A 23,608-nucleotide genomic window follows, 5' to 3' on the forward strand; every position below is an offset into this window, starting at 1 on the left:
TTCTTCCTTTTGTAGCCCACCTAGTCCACAAATGTTTGCAGTAAACCTTTAAGATAAATTCAGTCATAACTCACAGTGAAATATGCTTTCAGACTGCAAATATTAATTTATTTTTTTATTGTGCATCAGTACTTTTTCTTTCCTGGACAAAACTCATTTCATTTATTTTTATAACTTTTATGTTGTCTTTTTTTGTCCTTTTTTTTTTTTAATTGGCTTTAGCCTAAGGTTTCACCTGAAAAAGAAGAAATGCTAGTGATTTCATGAAGCCAATGAGCTGAATATTTTACCTTTTTTTTCTTTTTTTTTTCTTCTTTTTTTTTTTCTTCTTTTATTTTTTTTTTATTTTCCATTGAATAAAGTCAGAAGAAGGGGTGGCTATGCAGACTCCTTATACACAGTATGGCTAAGGGTGTTGTTGTAGCTTCAAGATCCATTGGAGGCCAGCAGAGATCTTACTTTTACAATCACATTTATTTTGCTGTTATTTAGTCCTATATTGCTCCAGTTTGTTTGCTTATTTACCTCTTGCATTTTGAAAATAGTACTTTATGAGCTTTATGGGAAAGGCCAGACTCCTTGCTTGTTGTTTCCTCTATGGCCTTGATTAAGGCTCTGGATTGCTCTTAGTTCTGAGAATCTTTCAGTGTTGAGAATTCAGAATTGGCCTTTATAATTCTACAAAACTCACAGCAGCAGAAATATTGATTTTAAGATACTGATTCCAACAATAGTATAATTACAGAATGGTTGTATTAAAACTTGCACATTTAGAATTTTACTCTATCTCCTGAAACTTTAATTGAGGTGAAACCAATGCTTTGTATGATAACAGTAGACTTGCATTTTGTGCCAACGTAAGGGGAAAGACTCTTAAGCATCAAGTATCATGAAGCATCTGGACCCCAATTTCTCAGGCTCAGGAGCCTCTTTTCTTGAGCTAACAATTTTTGTTTCAATTTCTAAATCAAAACAGCAGTTTGATGACCATTTTACTGGAGAGAAATTTACCTTGCTTTTAGTTTAGAAAAAAAAAAAAAAAGTTTAATTTTCAGCAAGTGTAGGTCATATAGCTCTTTTCAGATCAAGGTTCTAGTTGTTGGTTTCCAGGTGACTAAGTGGATGAGCATTGCTTTTTAGTACCCAAATAGAGAAATCTGTTAATTAGGTTAACATTGATTTGCCATTAACTTGCCAGTGAAACTGTGTGCAAGTAAGTTTGTGCACTAAAAAATAGATAGGATTGGATCTTTCATCTAAATCTGATTAGTTTATTAGGAGGTAATTGCCTCTTTTTGTTAACTATTGAAGAAGATCAGAAGACTGTCTCAGACTAGTTGCGTAAAATCAGGAGAAATTAACCCAGACCCAATTATTCATAAACTTGTTTTAAAGCACTATATATATTTAAATGTGAGTAAACACAAGGCATGGAACTCTACATCTAAAGATCTCTTTGATACTGTTGAAAATTGCAGCTTGCCTCATTTTTACTAGGCATATCTAGTGTAATTATGCCCTAAAAGAGAACCAGATGTGCTACTAAGAACAGATATCTCAGTAACAAGAGCTAGAATAAAACCTCTAGGTTATCTTCTGCATCAGAAAACATTCATCTCTGTTCTGGGAAGTTATTATCCAATCTGGTGGATGTCCATTCTCTGTGGGTCAAACTCCAGAAAAGTACACCTATGTGCAGATCCCTTCCACCTGCCTCTGGAGTGGGAAGGATGCCTCTTGGGGCAAAGAAATGGAGATTGTAGAAAGGCCAGAAATCCTCGCAGAAATTTAAAATACAGGAAATTTTGTGTAGTATTACATGACACCAACTGTACACTAGTAGAGGATTTCACTTACAAATGGCAGTCCTCCAGGTGCATGGTCATTAGGACTTCTCTAAATGACAGGAAGCCAGCAACACGAAGGTGTTTCTAGTCCAAGATCTCATGATTTCTGCACTTACTTGAACCATTAGGCCATCCTTTTACGGGTTGTCTACTTAAAACAAAACCAAAAGAAGTTTTTCCTTAAAATCCAATACTCTTTCTTGTATGCTATTTGAAACCACATTGTGTTATGGCAAATAGTCTACATAGTTTATGGCTACTGGTGGCAATTACCATGAGCTTCTCAAATGGGATTTATCAACCGTCAGAAGAGTTTTCCAAGGGATGTGGCTAGTTTTGTGTTTTTTGGAGTCTTGCCAAGACTTAGATGTGTTTGTTTTGTTTTGTTTTGTTTTTTCCTTAGGCGCACTCAGGGCTGACCGTAAGTTATTATTTTTGATGAGTGGAGTCTGTTATGCAGAAAGGCAGAGCAGATAACCAGAAAGACCCTCTTTCTCTAAAAGAGAAAACATTGCAGAATGAGCTTTGAATACAACAATATTTCCTTGAGGGATCAGAGAATTACTGTGTGAGTTAATAAGGGGAATAATCATGACTGAAGGAATGAAGGAATGCTTCCCCAGGCACCACTAACTGGAGAATGTAAAGGGTTAGCTGTTAGAAACTCCTTGGGGTAGGGACCCTCATTTTGCTTCTGTGTTTGTGTAGACTTTGGAATGAGAGACACAAGAAGCTGTGTAAAGACCAACAGCTCTGGATCAAGTCAAGCCATCTTTGGCAGAGGCCAGTTGGAGAAAGACAGAGTTGGAGAAAAGACAGAAGGGCACATAAGAAGTGATTCTTTCCCCATTGTATCATCCCAGCCTCCAGCAGCGTGTAGATCCAGGTCTTCATAAACTAGAAGTAGCACCATGGTCTACAGCTATTTCAGTAGATAGAATAGTCTCAGGGCACCTACTCTGGCCTTGAGACCAAATGGCACTATGTGGCCATACCCATACTATGTATCTTCCAAAACGTTCCCTTGTGCTAACTCCCAGATCTGCCAGGAATTGCTTGAGAGTGCCACTTCATCCAGGCTTTAAAGGCACCAAAGACCATTCTAGGAATTTAACTGTACAGGCAACTCTATTCCAGTGCTGTGGATCCAGAATTACTACATTTAGTGGTAAAGATAGAACCTATATTTTTAGTTGTTATTAGTAAAGGTATTGGCCTAACTATTATTACTAAATCATTCTTGATAATGACTGCATCTACAGTGACCTTAGGGTGCAAGGCCAGGAAACAGGCTTGTCTGACATATTTCCTGACTCAGATTTACACATCCATATAGCCATTTCTAGGATATCTGTAGACTGCCCGCAGGCATCCTCAAGGCCACTCACGTTTGGGCTGTCTACCAAGCTCATCTGTCTTAATGACAGGTGTCATCAAGACCCTGATGGAAAAGGGAAATAGGATACATGAAGGTAAATGATCTGGTTTAAAATGTGCAGCACATATAAACAAACCGAGAAGAAAGGTGATAATTTCCTTTCTTGGGATAGTTAATTTTCTCATTGCATGTTGTCACATTCATCGTGACACTTGGTTTCATGCTGTCTTCAGGTATGAATAATTGCAACTAATTTCAGACCCTCATCTGGTGCAAACCGTTGTTATCAAGTGAGCTGTACCACTTTCCACCCACCATGCGTGTGACTCATAGTCTAAAAACAAACCACAGGTTTCAGGTTCAATATTCTCTGATTCCATGCCAAAACCACAATGACTCCAATGAGATTTACACAAGCGATCTGTAAACCTCATCAAAACTTTCCATGAACCTGATCCATAAGAAGACTCATATCCAGGTGTGTTTTATGAACCTTTGAGAGATGCCCTGAAATCATTTGGCCCCTTGCCTTACAAGATGTAGTTAAATGGACTCTGTGTACTAGCCACTTTCTTATCTAACATATAACGAATCTAATACTTCCTTATCTAACATACACCAAATGCAAATGACTCCCTTAGCCTCAGGAGATTTTGTTCTTTCAATAATAATGTAACAAAATGTAATTACTTTCTAATTCTTTTGAATTTAATCCAGGGTGAAGACATCTCCAGTAATATTATTGAGTATATGCAATAATATTTGTTAACATAATGCTTCTATTTATTCATTTACTTAGGGTACCAAGAATAGCAGAATTCCACCCTCTCCTGGAATAACTGTGAATTTTCTTTTAGTAATTTAAGTAGAAATCACTGTTTCTGGAAATACTTTTTTTTTGAAGTAAAAGCAGCATTCTTTTATAGAGATACCTAGTTTTCCAAATGCTGATTTTTGATTTTTTACCAATAATGGAAAAAAGAAAAGATATTATCTTTTGCATTTTCATTAATTTGCTTCTTCATTGAGGCCCTGAGCAGAAAGTCCAAAGGATTCTGCTGCAACTCAGTTAGCAAGGTCTAGTTCTCTTTTTATGGCTTTTTTTTTTTTTTTTTTTTTTTTTTTTTTTTTAATAATAAATCTCCCTAATACCAGGGAACTACTTCTACTGTGTTACCAGCTTTCCTATTTGTACAAACTTAGCAAACTGTGGGGTAAAGCCCTGGTCTCAATAAAGAAATCTGTTCAATTAAAGCAGAGTTTCTAGCCAGATATTTTTTTTCTTTATGCTTCGTGCTACTAGAATCATACTATTATTGACCATCGTAGGCTGTATCCTTTGAACTCAATGAAGCCTATTGTACAAATAGTTCATGTAAGAGATGCCCAGGATGACAAGACCATAGAGTAAAGCCAAAGGGATCTATGGACTTGATCTAGAAGCAGGAGGTTTGTATACTCAGTCCCAGTGTGTCTATGTACAGCTAGTTGTAATGCATCTATGTTGTGTTCCTCTTCTTCCCCCCACCGCTTCCAGCTGAAGTAACTTTTCACCAACTGTAGGTATTCCCCATATAAAAAGAGCAAGCTCTGAGAACTTCTGTTCACAGGGAAAAGCTTAATCTCATGAACCATATCCTTCCCACTGACTCAGCTACCACAAGGTTAATCACAAGAACCAAATGCTTAGCATTTTTGAAGACTAGTCAATTTTTAGGCTAATCCTGCCCTCAGAGAGGATGAGGCCAGGCACTTGGGGTGGGGTCGATATTAGTCTGACTCATGAGTTTTAAATGCTGATGTTGGATGGACCAGATTTAATGAATCCAGTGACAAAGAAGCAGGTGGCAAACTCAGTCAGGAAGGAATCGCAACATGTCCAAAGGTGGAAAATACCTGCAAGAGAAACTTTCTAAGAAATACTTTCTTCTCTTTAATATTCCAATTTGCACCCTGAACAGCAATTTTGTGTCTGTTTCTCTGATTCACAATCAGAAAATTCTCATTTTGAGCTGATGAGGTGACTGGGTAGGGAAAAGGCCATCAAAAACTTGCATGTGAACTTGTTTGATGTGGAGACCTCCCCGCCTCAATCCAGCACGTGGTGGAAATCCTCAGAAAGACACCTACAGTTTTCATCAGAAACATTCTCACCTTCCATAGGGGCAGTAATCGTGGCACTTCTCATATGATCCTAGCAGCCTGTCCTCTGAGATGCACCCAGCTGTAAATCAGTTTTCTTCCCTCTGTAATCCTCTTCACTTGTTTCTTTAAAGCTTTTCTACATCTTTTTTATGGCTTTTTTTTCCATCCTTTACTCTTCCTTCCTCTTTGCAGTGTTTCTCTTCTGCTGCTACTCAAACAGTTTTCATTGGCCACTGAATTCCTCTGATTGCAATATTTCCCCTGGCCTGCTGAAGGATGTGTTTGTCCAGACTATGTCCAGGGCCAAACTCAGAACATTTTCTTTATGCCTGCGCAAAGTTTCCACATGCAGGAAAAAGGCATCCTTAAGTCCTCAAGGAAAAGCTGCCAGCAGTATATTAGGTAAACATGATCTTTGCCTGTGGTTGACAGAGAAAGCAGTGAAGTGCATTATTACTTTATCTTTCACATATTTTACTTGGCTGTTTGAACGCTTCATGGCCTGATTTCCAGATCACAACTCCCAGAGCTATCACTTTTCATGAAGTTTTACACAGTGGTCAAAACAGAAAACTGGACAGCTCATAGGAAAACGTTTCTGCAGTTCATGTCTGAACAGTTGTAGTAGACTGATGTTTTGGGAAGTGTTGGTATGACCAATCATCTAATATTGCTGCATTTCAGCATCTGAAATAACAGACAGGCTCCTATTCCCATGATATAATTATCAAATAAGTGTAGCAGCATGTAATATGCTTAGCAAATTGTCTGCTATTTCTGAGACACTGGCATCTGTCCTACTTCCTGCATATAGATTTTAGGACCCTAGATTTGATACAGCCTGTGGGAGATCATATGAATTTTGGTGTGCCATGGGAGAGAAATCACAGAATCACAGAATTTCTAGGTTGGAAGAGACCTCAAGATCATCGAGTCCAACCTCTAACCTAACACTAACAGTCCCCACTAAACCATATCCCTAAGCTCTACATCTAAACGTCTTTTGAAGACTTCCAGGGATGGTGACTCCACCACCTCCCTGGGCAGCCTGTTCCAATGCCTCACAACCCTTTCAGTAAAGGAGCTCTTCCTAACATCTAACCTAAAACTCCCCTGGCGCAACTTTAGCCCATTCCCCCTCGTCCTGTCACCAGGCACGTGGGAGAACAGACCAACCCCCACCTCTCTACAGCCTCCTTTAAGGTATCTGTAGAGAGCGATAAGGTCGCCCCTGAGCCTCCTCTTCTCCAGGCTGAATAAGCCCAGCTCCTTCAGCCGCTCCTCGTAGGACTTGTTCTCCAGGCCCCTCACCAGCTTCGTCGCCCTTCTTTGGACCCGCTCAAGCACCTCGATGTCCTTCTTGTAGCGAGGGGCCCAAAACTGAACACAGTACTCGAGGTGCGGCCTCACCAGAGCCGAGTACAGGGGGACGATCACCTCCCTAGCCCTGCTGGTCACACTATTTCTGATACAAGCCAGGATGCCGTTGGCCTTCTTGGCCACCTGAGCACACTGCTGGCTCATATTCAGCCGACTGTCCACTATCACTCCCAGGTCCTTCTCCGCCTGGCAGCTCTCCAACCACTCATCTCCCAGCCTGTAGCTCTGCTTGGGGTTATTACGCCCCAGGTGCAGGACCCGGCACTTGGCCTTGTTAAACTTCATGCAGTTAATGCTCTGTAGTTTCTTCTGGACTAGTCAGGTGGGTGCTACAGTTTGTAAAGGATTAGATCAATTTCTATACTCCAGTTCCCTATTTTAAGTTCAATATTAGCTCTTGCTCTGCCTTTCTTCTCATGTGACAGGAGAGCCTTCTGGCTGCTCATTAAGTCCACACCCATGCCATGTCCACTAGGCCCACCAGCCTTTCCACAGGTGGCAAACGGGGCGTTCCATTGCAGCAGGGTGTGTAAGGGGTTGCCCATGCTGATGTTAGAGAAAGCAAGGTCAATTAATGCTCTTTCTTGTACCTTCCACCTTCTTTTCTTCTGCAAATTTGCTAATATGTATGTAGGCATGGAGTGGCAACACCCGATTACTCACATTCTGACCAACAGATTAGCATAGCTTTAATAAACCACTCCCCAGAAGAACCACTCTCTAATTCCTTCAGTGCAAAACTGGCAAATGAGTTCTTCAAATTAACAAAACACAAAAGTTATTACTGTTAAACTGAGATACCCCAGTTCAGAACCTGTACCCCCCATATTAAATAGAGTGCAACTAAAAAACAATAAGGCTATTTGCACCCCAAAGGGCTTGTAGATCTGAATGAAACCCAAAAAGCAACAGATGAAACAGATCAAGGAAATGAGGCAATGAGTCAGCACGATAGGCAATGAACTCAGCCCGTTAGCCTTTTCTTGGACACGTCTGTTACAAGCTTTTCCTGTTTCTCCCTCGCATCTCTGCACTCCTTTGAAAGGTGGATCAGTTTATGGACTTGTGATCTCAACCATGTCTTGCATTATTTCCCTGTTCTGTCTTTCTCCCCGTGATTCTTTCAAATGTCTTTGGTTGGCTGGCAGCCAGCAAAGGGTACCTCCTACAATTTACCTTCATCAGGTATTTTTATTCAGCTTCTGAGATGAGTACAGCTTCCACAGGGCCTTTCTTCTCTGGGAAGAGCCAGAGCACACCATGCTCTCTAAAATAAGCAAAAGATTCTTTATTTTAGAGATGTTATGCTGGTCTTTCTTCTGTTTTACATATTGACTGTTACTTTATTAATTGTGTTGCAGTAGCACCTAGAGGTCCTTGCTGAGATCACAGCCCCTTTGTGCTCCGTACTGTACAGTGACATCTATGGAGACAGCCCGTTCTCCAACTGACCAAACCCAGGCTGAGAAAAAAAGAGGTAGTTCAGAAGAGATGAAGTCTTTTTGTTTCTACCTCACACATGGTCACCTTCCCAATGGGACTTACAGTAATTTCTGTTCTTTTTTTTAATTATTATTATTATTATTTTATTTGGTTTTGTTTTTAAATAACACATAGGTAATATGTATATGACAAAGCCCATAGTGAAAGGGCGTTCTTGTGCTACAGTATAATGAATTACACAAGAAAACAAAATTTGTATTGCTTTGCAAAATCATAATTACGTTGTCAGAAATGCAAAGACTTCGTTGAAAACTAAGGCCAACATGTCCTTGGAAGAGTCTGTGCAGATTTAAAGCATAGCTATTTTTTTGTTTTCTATTTTTTTCACATGACAAACCCTGACCTTTAGGATACCACAGAGTTTTTGGGCCTGAAGTTGACTGATATGAACAAATCTTGTTCAACAGAGATAAGTATTGGCAACAAGTTTTCTGCTTCCTGGTCCAGAACTTCACTCACAGCCTCCATAATTCTCTTTGATCTCAGTCCATGTAGAGGTCAATATGTTTGTCCCAATTGGTTCCAGTGGTATTTAGATCAGGCCTTACAGTAGGACCAAGAGACATCATTTCATTTTCAGGAGTTATGCAATAAAACTTTAGTGGGAGTCTGTTTCAGCCCACTGAGAGTAAACTGCTAGAGACTGTTCCCTGTAAATTTTGTTTAGTGGCTTTTGTGTCTGAATTGCAAGTGCTTCTAATTGTGAGCAAGCCTTCCCACAAGCTCATATGATAGGGTAATTACTTTAAGGGAACTCAGAGGAGGGCTTGAATGGAGCCTGAGCAGGGCACTGAGAGATCCAAAGGAACTCTTTCCTAACCCCTCACAGATATTTATCACAAGCCATTCATTTTCTTGCACTTTATTCCTGACTGTTCATTTATTATAGACTAGAGTATTCTTAAAGTTACCATGTTTTTGGATTCAGCTGGCTCAAGAAGACAATTTTCTGCCCTTCTCCATATGTGTTAGAAGTGTCCTGCTAGGTCCTCAGGTGGTAGTCTTGTGGGGCACAGGTCTGATATTTATCTTGTACACATCTTAGATAACCTGCAACATCTCAAATTGCTCTAGGCATCTACATTTAGACAAGTGCATGGAGATTTTTGCCTTTTTCTCTAGTCATTAGGAGACAGGCATGTCTAATGGGGAATGCATCACCTGTATCAGGTGGCTTTCCTGGGGTGAAACAACCAGTCTCCCAGACATATTGATTGTTCTCCACCAAATATGCAAGAAACCTAAATTGTAAAAGATGACTTTTACAATCAGGTATAATGGGAAAAATAAATAAATAAATAAATCATAATTAATGGAAAACTATAGGGCAGGGCATTCCCTTCTCCAACACAATTCTTTCAGGTGATGACCAGATTTTGAGTGTCTGTGGTCAGCTGTTTTTGTAAAGGCAATGTTGAACTGAGATTCAATACTGTTTTCTTGTAATATGGTATCCTGCCATGGGTACTCAAGAATCTTGCTTTGGCAGCCTGAGGGAAGTGGGAAATCTGTTTACCAGAAGGATTTCCTTACAGGCCCCTGCTCAGAAAAGGAAACAGCATTTCTGAGCAAAGACAATTTTAATTTTGGAAAATCTTTGTGCAGGCCAATCAGTAACCACCATTTTCAGTAACCACTGGGGCATTTTCTATTCTGCTCCCTCTTTCTCCTCTACTTTAAAAGAAAACAATAAATACTTAAGGTTTTATTAGGTGACTGCTTTAGAATTAAACACATCCCATCCTAATGGCATTTATTTTTCCTCACTGACTGTGACCACTAAGACAAACAAGAACCTCTTACTTTCTTCAGTCCCACCACATTGATCTTCAGTCTGGTGCTTTTTTGAAAACAACAACCACCTCTTCAATGATAAATCACAGAATCACAGTATTGCTGAAGTGATACGGGGTCTCTGGAGATCTTCTCCAACCCCTAATTCCAAATCACAGTCAGCTAGGGCAGGTTGCTCATGACTGTGTCCAGCTGGGTTTTGAATATCTGGAAGGTAGCAACTCCCCAGCATGTCTGAGCAAAACTGTTCCAGTATTTGACCACCCTCACAATTATTATTATTGTCTTATGCTTAAATGGAATTTCCTATATAAATAAATAAATTAGCCACTCCAATACAATTCGAAAAACAACAGCCTTTAATGTCCTGGGTTTTAACCCGTCGCAATGAAGTTAAAGAGCATTTTAAAACCTTTAAAGTTTTACTGCAGGGATTGTCTCTCTACTTCAGCCAGCATCTATAATTTTTGGCCTGACATGTTTTATTACTGATTTTCCTTATACTGAGATTATGCTACACATGATAATATACAGCTGAAGTTAATAATGACTGTATTCCTAAAACAGCAATTAACAGGAGCAACTCATTGAAATAATAAGACTTCCAACAAGAAGCACAGGCTGTGAGCCTGGAGGCCAGTGCTCAATATTCAGCTCAGATCATGCTTCCTGGTAACTTTTGAATGGCCACGTTAGCTGGAGTTTGTCTTAGTTCATATATCTATATCTGTCCTATTCATTCCAAGCTGTTCCTATACCAAAGGAGAAAGAGGCATCTCCAGAGGATGATTTTTCTTACACTAAGAGAGATGTCCAATGCACAGTTCAGGAAATACCCTCTCTGTGTGGACTATACAGCCTTGATTGAGTAGCACTTAGGCACCGAACATTTATATGTCAAAAATGTGAGGCAATACTGTTATCTTCCTGTCCCTTGTTTTCAACATTTATAGAAGGATGCCTTTTCCTTCACAGGCATCCTTCACAACTTGTCTGCAAGAGATGATGGTAATATGTTCCTTTGTTAGAAGCTGTTTATGAAAAGCACTGTACAAAGCCTAGAACCCAGAACAGGTAACTGTAGGGTAAGAGAATTCCTGAGAATTAACCTAGGTTTGTGTTTAGGAAGGCACGTCTCAGCCTTGGACAGCAGATTCCCATATGCTGGAATTTGCACTGTCCTCTCTGCAAAACCTCTCCTCTCCATTCCCCCCTCTTACAGTGGTTCAACATCTGATTGTTCTTCTGTAATTGAATTTAAACAGTTCTAGTATTTCATCTCTTTCTCTGGGGATCACGTGCTTCTGAAATATGAATAGCTACTGTGTCTGCTTTTAGCCATAGTTATTGCCAAATCCTGTAATCCTATCTCTCAAACTATTTTACCCATTTTCCCTTTGATATTCTGTTTCCTGCCCCCAGCATGAAAATCAATGACAAAAAAGTGCATGGAAAATACAGCCTCAAATAGTTACAATAACTCTTTATCCAATGGTTGTTACATCCATGCAGAAGAACGCCATCGCTTCTCCTTTGGGATACCAAAAGAAAGCTCCTGGTTTCCATGTTGTTTCCTGCTGTAAGCAGTGTGATGCAGTCTCCAAAACAGCCAGTGGCTGAAATGGGGCTGCTATTTCTCCCAGCACATTCAGTAGCAACAGTAGGCATGGGCATGCCTACAAGATCAGAATCTGATCCCTTTGCATTAGAAATAATTCCTAAGAATGCCTTCAAGAGAGTTAAGGTGGAGAAATAATGAATGGACCTCATCCCAGGAGACACTGAGAGATCTGCAAGTAGCTATAAAGGGCCAAGAGGGTTAGCACTAGTAAAAGATGTCCTGCTGACTGCCCCAAAGACATCTGACCGCTGTATAGCCCAGGCAGCGACCTGTTGTTAGGAGGATGTGATTCATACAGCAAAGAGGGTAAGGTCTTTTGCTGAGCAAATTGAGATGAACTCTTATCCAAACCCCACAGCACTCAACTTCCCCAGCAGAATGGATGTTACATTAAACCAGACCAACATGAGAAGAATGATTTATTTAACCCTTATAAAATATTCACATGTAGTTACAACTATTTAAATCACTTTAACAACAAAACATTGCGATGTACTGATTTTCCAAACTTAGGTGAATTTCTACAATCATTAATTCAAAGAGATTAAACTCGCAAGATAGTAGGAAGGAGAAGGAAATCTATTTTACAGGCATAAACACTGCTAAAGAGCTGATGATGCCAGAAATACTGCATGACAGGCCCTTTATTCAAAATTTCACAACACAAGTGTATTCCATATGAAAGGGCTTGGTTTGTGCAATAAACGTAAATTCAATAATTCAGCTGGCTCAGCTCCATTGATTGCTGAAGTTGTGTCATTAGCACCATCTATTTTCTGCACATAGAGTGTAATGGTAATGAGTGAAACTGAAGCATCCATATACAGGCACAGTACCAGGTAAGGAAATGACCTGGGCAACAAGTAGCTTTCACTGAAAAATGTCTTTTACAAATACAAATTATTTCCTGAATCTAGTGAGGCTTTAAAGACATTTTGTTTAACTTCAGGATCAGAAGGGATTTCATGTCGTTATTTTCCTTCTCTCCCTCTTTTTCCTTTTCTCTCTTCCTATCCCTCCCCCCCATTTTTTTTCTACTTGTATGAGGACACATTGAAAGATCTCACTAACGGAATAAATAAGAAAACAGAAAAGGAATGAAAAGTAAAGGGGGAAAATAAATATTCAGGCAGCAAGAGCCTACTCAAAATATTGTCATTTATTAGATTATAGACTTTCTATAAACCTGTTGAGTTAGCTAGAAAGTGTTCCTTTAGAGCAAAATTGGATTTATTGGCAAATGACAAGCAATAGACATAAATTGAGCTTTGTGGGTTATTTTTTGTTTGTTTGTTTGTTTCATTATAATAATAATGTAGATTCAGAAGTTTTGTTGCTTCCCATATAGTGGTGGTTAACGTAAGTTTCAGAGCTGGTTTTTACAGTCCCGAACACAGTGGGCCTCAGGGTGCAAGTGTTGTTTTAGTGCAAACAGTAAATATAAAATAATGGGAGGATGATGGGATTTCAGTGTATTCCCACAGGAAAAAAAAAATAAAAAATAAAAAAGATTCCGTATGTTTTACTGTAAGAAAATTTGCCAGATATGTTCAACAGGATCTTCATTGCAACCCTTGCTTGTTCTTTTGCCCTCTGCTCATGCACCCATTCTCTTATTTGCACAACATCTAACACTATTATTCTAGTATCTCTCAAAGCCCTAATCGTACTGTCTAACAAATCTCAAAAAGCTTCAGAAGCTTTTCACAAGCTAAGGGCTTGAGCTCTGAAGGGAGCCTGATTCTGCATTCCTTGGCTACAGAAAAAAAATGAAAGGGTGCTTTTCTTCATGCTCTGTTGTGCCATGCATGTGTGACAATTGCAGAATTGTCATCAGAGTGCCTCTGGGACTTGTTCTCTTCCATACTCAGTCGCTAGTTAAAGAGCTGATGATTTAGTGATGCAGTCAGGTCAGGGTGCATCTTAAGGGCAAAGGAGTGCTCAGCCCACCACCAGCACTAGCTCACATCTTGGTAGCCCATTACATGGTCAATTCTTATTGAATGTGCCCATACACTCCAGAGATGTGCTCCTGCTGTAGCAGTCTGAGGCGGAAGGGACATCCTAGCATGGCTGTAAGATCCCTGACAGAACAGTGGCCAAATGTCGGCCACTGAAGCCCTCTCAGACAGCAAGAGAGCCCTCTCAGCCCTGTTAAGAAGCCATCAGGTATTTTACTTAAAAGCTCAGATTTGGTCTTACTGCACAAATAAAAAATCCTACTACTTTACATCCTTTGCAAACATTGTTCATGGGTAAAAGTGCCTTTCTGCCACCTCTAGCCCTGCTCCCTGTTACTAGTTGCAGGTGCCAAGAAAGACTTTGTGCATAATCCAGCAACAGATCATGAGGTAGAGATGACGAGGCAGTCTGTAAGCCTGTGTCCTCATGAGGAACGAGTCCTTAATAGGGATGCCCCATGCTGAGGAGCAGTGTCCCACGCTGTCCATCACGGAGGCAATGCCTGAAGTAATGTTTGAGACCATAGTTGAGGTAGTATTAGGGAAAAATCACAGTTCTCATCTCTTCCTGAGCAGTGGAAGGGAGAAAACTAATGATCAATCTGGCATGCAGCATTTGCCAGGTGATAATTACTGTCCTGTGCAGGACTTAGAAAAATTAGAGTATGATTCTCTATAAGAGAATTTGAGAAGCCACCAATTCCACCTCCTTCCTCAATGAGATATTTATCATGCTTAATTCTTTCCCAGAAGAGATAAAACTTCCAATAAATATCTCCTCCTTTAGTCAATCTCTCCCACTTCTTCCCTATCTTGTGAGATCTAATTAAAACATAGGAGAGCTTCTCCTTCAATGGAAAAACAGTGCAAGTGTAGTCCCAAAGCTGGGGAAAAAACAAGAAAACCTTGAATTTTGAATGGACAACACAATGGAGCCTGCCAACAGCCTCTGATAGACTCCAGAGTTCTCTACTATATGTAACATCTCCAGAACCAGGTTCATTTCAAGTGGCTTCTAAATGTCAATTGATTCCAGATCTAGAAGGTAAAACATAGGTCTGCTTTCTTATCTCATGGTGATCCTCTCACTATTTTCTTTCCAGATCGACAGCATGCAGGCTCTGCTTCACTGCCCCAGCGTGCTAGTGTGCGTCGGCCGGGAGCCATTTAAGCCTGTGTCGATGGAGAATTTGAGGAAACACTCGGTGGAGAAGCTGCCCGACCTGGCTCCCCGCTCCAACAGCAACAATGTCAATGAAAACAATGAAAGTAAGGAAAACTCTGGGGCACATTACACAGTCATCCCCAGGCCTGTGTCCCACCACATGGAGATTACAGGCGCCTATTGTACTAACCCAATGTGCAGATCTCATGTGCACTGCCTCGTTTGCAAAATGTACTTCCCTCTCTCTGCCTCCCAGGCATTTCCATCCTCCCCTTCTTTTTCTCTGGTTTCCTTCTAGGATTTCCTCCCTACACCCTCCAGTCTTTCTTTTACATGTTCCCCGTGTCTGGCTGACTTCCCTTCCTCTTTCATATCTCTGTGTCTCCTTTTCCTTCCAGAACTCCCTCCTTTCCTGTGTCTGCCTCTGAGACTCCCCAAACCCTTGAGATTTCCCACGAATCTTCTGTCTCCTTGTCTGTCAGTCAGATAACACTAGGACTTCTGCACCGGGACCGGCGGATGCCCTGTATTTGTCAGCAGGAGACTTGGTTTCTCAGACCCTCTTATACTTTCTTTAAATGACATACAACTTTTCAGGGTGTGAAGGTCATTTCAAACCCCGGAGAACTAACAGCTACCTGCAGTGTAGCCGTTTGGAAACAAAACATGTTTTTATGGAAAGGTGATGTTCAGGGTGGAGTATGTTATGCGTTATTCAGGACGATATTTCTTATACACCTTATATGAGTTATCTAAGGTTGCAGAAAATTACGCCAGCCACCTTCGGTAGTCGATGAAGAGAAACTGCCCATCTCCAGCGGGCAATTCATCTCACCTCTATTAGGGATTTGTTTTAGGATGAAATTAATTGTGCCCTGAGGTGGCCATTCCTCTTCCCATTGTCAATAGCAGGGGCCTGGAATGCATTCACTTGTGCATTGACTACTAGTTGTAGAAACCTAAGGACAGAGACCTCCAACACTCACTCACTGAGTCATAAAAAATGGAGAGAACAGTGAGAACAAACTGAAGCTCTTTGTACATAAGGGGGCTGAAAAAACATGCCAGTTCAAATGCATGAAGATGGATAGCTGGTAGCTATTTCATGTGTTATTGATCTTGATTGGTGTGTTCCTTGTTACATACTCCCTTCCTAAAATGCCCTCCATTCAGCTCCATATCCACATGCCCACAGGGGCATGTGGTTGTCTAGGTATATACAAGTAAGCTCTGAACAAACTAATGGACATATTAGGAACATGATAGATCCATGTCTTGCAAGAAAGCATGATAGCAATGTGCTCTGCCTGTACTGAAGGGTCTAGCACCTCTGCATTGGGCCACATAGATGTGCTTTGGATAAAAACATTCTTAAAATTCCCTCACTATCACACTACGACTGCAACTTTTTCTAATTACCACCAACTTATACTTCCATTTGCCTATTATGTTTTAGTAAGTATCAAAATTATTCATAGTGGCACATCCCTGTATGTACTGAGTGTGGTTCTGCTCTACATGGCCATACCTATATTTCCTGGCACGTGAGTGGAGAAGTGGATGATGCAGAATAAATGTGTAACAGTTGACTGCTGGTTAAAGAAGAGGGTCACTTCTCCAAGTACGTTCCCCCACTTGAATAAGAATGAAAACATGCACAGTTAAATATGAAAATATTTGCAATGTGATAAATAGGGTAGCTCTCGGACTACATTTCTCTATTTGGTGCTTTTGTTTGTTTGTTTTCTTACCAGTATGTACTGCAACAAAAAACATGCTTGTATTCCAATTTTGATTAAAAATTATGATGTTAAGATTTAGAAGCTTTTGCTACAGACTATTAATTCCAAACTATTCTGTTTTATTCTAACTTAACATTTATGGCCATCACCATGTCAAAGCCAAATTTTCAAATTATGTAAACTGGCATTGCTTTAATAGATTGATATCAATATTTATTAATTTGAGGATTGGTCTATGTATTTCATGTCATCCTTATATGAATTAACATTTCTTTTCATCTCTCTTTTTTATTTCAAATTCCAGTGAACTTTGGATTGAAAGCCAAAAAGAGCGTCATCCATCCACGATCAGCATCAAGCAATAGGTCAATGAGATTTTCTTTATCATCAGAAAAGTCATATCCAAATGGTCTTGCTGCCTCACCAGATACTGGTGCGCCTTTCTCAAACAATTGTTCACATCCAAATCCTGGAGAGCTGGTCCATTCCTTGGTCAATGATGACATAGAGAAACGGGTACATGTCAACAAGGATGGTAGCCTGTCTGTTGAGATGAAAGTCCGCTTCCGCTTGCTAAATGATGAGACTTTGCAATGGTCCACCCAAATCAGAAAGTCAAATTTAATGAACGAGATGCCTTGTGAAGAGTCAGGTGTAGAGGACAGTGGAGTAGACCCTATACAGAAAATGAACCCGGAAGCCAGCTCGGAGGCAGATGATTCATTATACCCCTGTGATGTTGATTCTTACATGTCAAAACTTGAAGAATCAGAATGTGATGAGGCTCATTGTCATAGCTGTGGCAAGAAACACCAGGACTATGACATTTGGAAAAACCCCATGCACACTTCCCAGAGGGAAGAGCCCAGTGTACGGAGCACCTGGCACACACGGTCGTCATGCTCCAGCACATCTTCCCGGAGGAGAGTAATCCACAAAAAAAAGGCTTCTGTGGATAGTCTCCGCACCACATCTAGTGAAGAATTCTCTGAGCACATTGTGCAAGAGTCCTCATCCTACTCAGAGACTATAGAGAACAGAGTGGCGTATCGATCTATTAGAAAGTGTACTTGTAGAAGTGACTTGTCTACAGGTGCTTCCAATGGAGAAGACCAGCAAGAGTACACCCGGACAAGCACAAGCAATAGTCAGAGGCCTTCATCTGTGGGCTTGGTATCACATTCAAGCTGTGAAAATAACCTGGATACTCAAGAAGGCCCTGAAGACTATGAGGCCAGTAAAACCAGCTCACAAAAGGAAGATGAAAATTGTTTTGAAGTTTCCTCTGTGAAGTGCTTAAAGCATGATACAGAGGAGGTTGAAAGCAGCAGAGCTGGGAGTGTCATATCAAAGTCATCTCTGCAGTCCAGACAGAGCAAGAATATATGTGAGGAAACAAGTAGCGTGGGTAGGACTATGTCTTCCTCCAGCCTTCAGAAGGCAAATCAAGAAGATAACACTATGTGCTCCACTCCTGCCAACAGTGTGCACAGCAGGTCTACTAACTGTAGCACACCAAGAGCAAAGAGTGAACAGGATGACCACTCAGAAGACAACGCAGTGGCCTCCTCCTTCTCCAGTGAGTCCTGTCCTAAGAAAGAAGCTGAGGAGGTTGAACAAGAAGAAAATGAAATCAATGAAGTCAGCTCAGTTTCAACAAAAAAAAAACACAGCCAATCAGTTAGAGATGAGAGCAGTGAAGGTGAACAATGCTCTACACGAGGCACCCCACGTTCCATAGCTAGTGACAGGAACAGCAGAAAATGTGATAGTGATGAGATCATTCAGTGCAATGCTTCTTGCTCTTCCAGGGGGTCCAAAAAGAGCAAACACAGTAATCTTCATTTGGATGCACAGTCTGAAATGTCTGTGTCTTCATATGAATCCACTCAGAATAAAAAGAATTCTCTACATGCAGAAGATCTAAGATCATGCAGCAGGGTATCTAATTACTCCAAAAGCTCATGTGAAATCAGGAAAAAATCTATTGCAGACCCCATGTCTCATAATTCAGGGTCTTTTCACTCAAACATTTCATCTACTAGTGAAGCAGAGGCAATTGCTGTTATTGCTGAGGAGAAAAGCTCAAAAAGTACCACCAAGGGGTATAGTGAATCCTCAAAAGGCTCAAAGAAGAAAAGCCACGGAGAAGAAAGTAGCAAGCCATCATCTCTCTGCTCAAGTGTTTCAAGCCCTAATGGAAAAGCTGGAGAGGGTCATTACAAGATGAATTCAGAGGCCCCTTCTTCAAGACATGGAAGTATAAGTGAGAGTGTGTGTTCAAAAGGTGACCACTCAGCTGAGACTGGGATTAGGAATGGAAATTCTGCAAGTGTCAGTTCAAGAATCTCTTCAAAATCTGAAGGAAAAGACAAATGCTTGTTGACACAGATATCCCAGGAAAGTGATGACAGATGCTCACAATCAAACATCTCTCAATCTTCAAAATCGAGGCAGATTAAAACTAGAAATCTTCATGTGAAGACGTCAAATTCCAGCAGAGTTTCACTGTCAGAGACTGTGTCAATATGCAGTATGCATTGCCCTGCCCCACCAAGAGGGAAGCCAAACAGCAAAAAAATACGATCAGCCATCTTGAAGAACTCCTCCATTAGCAGCATTGGTACCGAGTCAGTGCTTACCACAGGAAGACAACAGAAAGAAATTGCAGATTCCTCCAAACCGACTTCCTTTGGATCTAGGTCTGTTGCAACTGAGGCAAACGATCAGAAGAATGAAGAGCTTGGTGATTCTTGTAATGGAAAAGTGGAGGAAGTGTTAGAAGACACAGGAATGCAGGAGGAATGGAGTGATTTAATGCCATCTATTTTGCCAAATACATCTCCAGAAGAAGTTGTGCAAGAATGGCTAAGTAAAATACCTTCAGAAACATTGCTTATGAAATATGAAATGGAGGATGGTGCAGAAGAGGAATGCATGGAAGCAGCCACTGAGGTGTCATACTGCACCAATGCCGAGGAAATCTCAGAGGATGAAAAAGCTGAAAAAAAGAATGTGGAGGAAGCTGAAAACGAAACAGTGGATGAAGTGGAGAAAGAGACAGCAGAAGTCACAGCTGTTAATGAAGGTGCTGAAGAGTGTGTGAATCAGGAACAAATCGCCGAGATGTTGTCCGAAGCTGCCAAGGCCGACCAAGCAGAATGCAGCCGGTCAGTTGCATCCAGCCAAAACAACTGCAGAAGAGACCTGCCAGTCTCTGTCCAGACTTCTGTCCAGATCATGAAGGCCTTGCTCAGTTCAAAACATGAAGCAAAATTTGACCGATCAAACAGCTTGCCTGAAGTGTCCCCCACCATGGGGAGAAAGCTGAGTAATTCTGCCAACATCTTGATTACTTGTCTTGCCAGTCTCCAACTCCTTGATGAAGAGTCAGAAGATCCATCAAATAAATCAAAATGTTTAAATAAGCCCAGGTATATGGAGCTGCTAAATATTTTTCAAGCCCTGTGGTTTGGACGAACAGCTGAAAAAAGTGGTACAAGCTCAGGCCTAGAGGCAAGTGAGCAGGAAAAGATAGCTTGTGGGTTTAAAGCCCCCAAATCTGTAGATGATGACTTCACTCCCATGTCCTCCTCTGGAGTGGATGTTAGCAGTGGTTCCGGTGGATCGGGAGAAGAGAGTACAGCCGGTGCCAGGGACTGCAATTTATTGATACAGAAAACTCTTGAATTAAAATCAGATGAGCAAGTGGACAATGTAGAGACTGCCACTGAACAGATAGAGGCTGAGGAGCAGAGTAAACAGGAAGAACATTCATCTCGACCTTCAACAGCTTGCTCAAAATCAAAAGGTAAGGAAAAAGCACTATCTACTAGAGAGGACTCCGTAACTCAGGAGGCAGAAGAGAATGAAGAGGATAAGTACAGTAACTGTGAAAATGGTCAGGAAGAAGGGGGAGAAAATGGAAACAAGGAAAATTTCAGATTGCTTGAAAATAGAGAACAAGAAGTTGAAGCTGTAAATGAAGCACTCCCTAACAAAAATCTTGAAGAGGCAGATGATCTGCTAGCCACTAACATTGGTGCAAATGTCAGTGATGCTGACTGTGGGACAGAACTGAAAGATGATTTGGAAGAACATCTTGGAAAAGAGTCTGCAAAGGACTCAGAGTCCAAAGTCAATATGGCCACCAGTGTGGGCACATCCCTTGCCCAGCAGAACTCAATGGATCCAGACCCAATCTGGGTCCTGAGACTACTGAAAAAAATTGAAAAGGAGTTCATGGCTCACTATGTCAATGCTATGAATGAGTTCAAAATCAGGTGGAACCTGCAGAACAACCAGCAGATGGATGATATGATATTGGAACTGAAGGAGGAAGTGAGCAAAAGGATACAAAAAAGCATAGAGAAGGAGCTGAAGAAGATCAAAAGCAGAGCTGGGGCCAAGATGCCAAGACCTCCAGATGAACCACTCAGGCGTGAGTCAACACTCCAAACTGAGCAAAGGAGACGACGATTGCAGACTATGCACAAAAAATCACTCTTCAGTGACAAGAATGGAACCCAGAGTAGGCTAGCTGACACATCAGACTTATCGTTTGATGCAGATGAAGATACAGTATTTAGTGCAGCTTTTGAGGCCAGTATTAGTGAACAACCAAGTGAGGAGGAATACTGCCCATGTGACACTTGTGTGAGGAAAAAAATGGCTTCCAAGCCCACAAAAACCCCAGTGGTGGCTAGCAATGCCCCCGTCATGAAAGCATTTGATTTACAGCATATCCTGAGGGGGAAGAAAAATGATCCTGAGGAAGCCTGTGTCTCAGAAGCAGCCCAGGACAGCAAAGCACTTCCCAGCAGTTATGTGGAGGAAGCAGCAGAAAACACCAGTCCAAGTGAGGAGACTGATGAGGGTGAGCTTCAGTTAGGTGAAACAGCAGTGGAAGGGAATGAAGAAAAGGAGGTAGTATTAAATGAAGAGGATGGCTCAACGCTGAATGAAGATGTAGAAGAGCCAAAATCAGAGAGTCAAAACTGTGAGATGGAGGACGAGGTTAAGGATGAAGAAACCAATGAAGAAGAAAAGGGAGAAACAGAAGTGGGGGAAGAAGTGAAAGAGGAGGAAGAAGAGGAAGAAAAAGAGGAAGAGAAAGAAAAAGAGGAGGAGGAAGAAAAAGAAGAAGTAATTATGATGAGGGTAGAAGAAGAGGACAAAACAAAAGAGCAGACAGAGGGAGAAACAAAAGAGGAAGAAGAAGATGAGGAAGTAAAAGAGGAAGCAGAGGAAGAAACAAAAGAGGAAGTGGAAGTAAAAGAGGAAGACATGAAGGAGGAGGAAGAAGGAACAAAAGAGGAGGAGGAAGTGGAGGAGGAAGAAGAAACAAAGGAGGAGGAGGAAGGGAAGGAACAGGAAAAAACAGAAGAAGAAGAGAAGGAGGAGGAGGAAGAAGAAGAGGAAGGGGAGGAGGGGGAGGTAGGGAATGAAGAGGAAGAAACAAAAGAGGAGGAGGGGGAGGAAGGGAAGGAGAATGAAGAAGAAACAAAGGAAGAGGAGGAGAAAGAGGAGGAAGAGGAGAAAGAAGTGAAGGAGGAGGAAGAAACAAAGGAGGAGGAAGAGGAGGAAGGAAAGGATGAGGAGGAAACCAAAGAGAAGGAGGAAGAAGAAGTGAAGGAGGAAGAGGAAGAAACAAATGAGGAAGCAGAAGACACGAAGGAGGAGGAAGAAACCAAAAAGGAAGAGGAAATGCAAGAAGAGGAAGAAGTAACAAATGAGGAAGCAAAAGAAGGTGAGGAAGAAGCAAGAGAGGAGCAGGAAGAAGCAGAAGAAGATGAGGAAGAAGCAAAGCAGGAGGAGGAAGAATTGGAAGAAGAAGAAAGCACAAAAGAAGAGGATGAAGAAGTAAAAGAGGAAACAGAGGGAGAAAAAGATGAGGAAGAAACAAAGGAAGAGGAGAAGGAAGCAAATGGGGAAGAGGAAGAGGAAGAAGAAGAAATGCAAAATGAAGTGCAGGAAGCTGAAGAAGAGTCCAAAGCTGAAGATGAAACTGACAACAAAGCTGAAGAAACACGGGAGCCAGAGGGTGAGGACATTGGGGCTGATGACCAGGAGGAGACATCTGAATGTAGAGGAGATGCTGATTGCATGACTGATGACAATCCTGAAGGAAACGCTGCAGAAGGAAATGAAGAAGCTGAGCAGGATGAGGCTGAGGCAGTGGAAGATGCAAATTTGAACTCAGAAGATGAGGCGTGCTCATCTGAGGAAGAAAACAGTGAAGGTGGTGACAAATATGAGGAAAATGATGAGGAACCCGCGGGTGATGATAATGACCAGGTAAACAAGAAACACCAAGAGAATGGCAACAACAAGTCTTCTGAGAGAGCCAGAGGCAAGAAAACCAGCAAAAGGCTAAAGACTCTGAGCAAAGCAGTTGTCTTTTTCCGTTATTCTTCTGTGGGAAAGTTCTCACAGCAATCCCAGAAGGGGTCCGATGATGAAAGTGAAGAGGAATGCAAAGATAATAAAAAATCCATGAGCGACCACCCCAATGGAGAGGTTCAAAGTGATGAGAGCAGCAAACCTTCAAAGATGTATCCTGATAGCGAGGAGGAAGAAGAGGACAAAGCATCATCACACACTGATCCTTTGGGAGATGAGGAACAGGCAGATGCTGAAGGTGCAGATCCAAATGAGGATGAACATACTGATGAGGTTCAGGCTATTAAAAAGAAAGAAGACTCTGATGAGATTGACCAGGATGACCTGGACTTCTAGAACTGCTTATCAAAAAACTGCTTTTTTCTTTCTTTCCTTCTTTATTTTTTAAATGTATATTTTCTTTACATATTGCAGTTATCTCCAGAGAGTTGAGCCATCATAACTGGCTTTTCTTCTGAGTTAAATGTGTTAAACTTGATCTTGAATCCTGTGAGTAAAGTTGCAATTACCTGCCCTCATTTCTAGAGGGCTAGCAAACTCATTAAGATTTAGTGGTTGCAATAGAAAGGTGGTTTGGAGGAAGGGAAGGCTGTTTTGTTTATGATACCTTCTTATTCTTACACTTTAAGCCATGCTGTTTGCTGCTTGAGTATCTGTGGCTCTGCTGGGC

At 41.2% G+C, this 23,608-nt stretch overlaps 1 protein-coding gene across 1 annotated transcript in view; it reads left to right on the forward strand.

The window, feature by feature from the left end:
• RP1L1 (RP1 like 1) overlaps positions 1 to 23,274 on the forward strand; it is a 42,985-nt gene extending 19,711 nt beyond the window's left edge. The window contains exons 3-7 of the mRNA XM_035322038.1: positions 14,733 to 14,898; positions 16,841 to 18,115; positions 18,902 to 21,633; positions 22,030 to 22,080; positions 22,510 to 23,274. Of these exons, the coding sequence (XP_035177929.1) occupies positions 14,733 to 14,898; positions 16,841 to 18,115; positions 18,902 to 21,633; positions 22,030 to 22,080; positions 22,510 to 23,274 (4,989 nt within the window). The remainder of the gene's footprint in view (positions 1 to 14,732; positions 14,899 to 16,840; positions 18,116 to 18,901; positions 21,634 to 22,029; positions 22,081 to 22,509) is intronic.
• Positions 23,275 to 23,608: the final 334 nt, after the last annotated feature.

This window comes from Oxyura jamaicensis, chromosome 3 (genome assembly GCF_011077185.1).
Source record: "Oxyura jamaicensis isolate SHBP4307 breed ruddy duck chromosome 3, BPBGC_Ojam_1.0, whole genome shotgun sequence".
NCBI classification, from domain to species: domain Eukaryota; kingdom Metazoa; phylum Chordata; class Aves; order Anseriformes; family Anatidae; genus Oxyura; species Oxyura jamaicensis.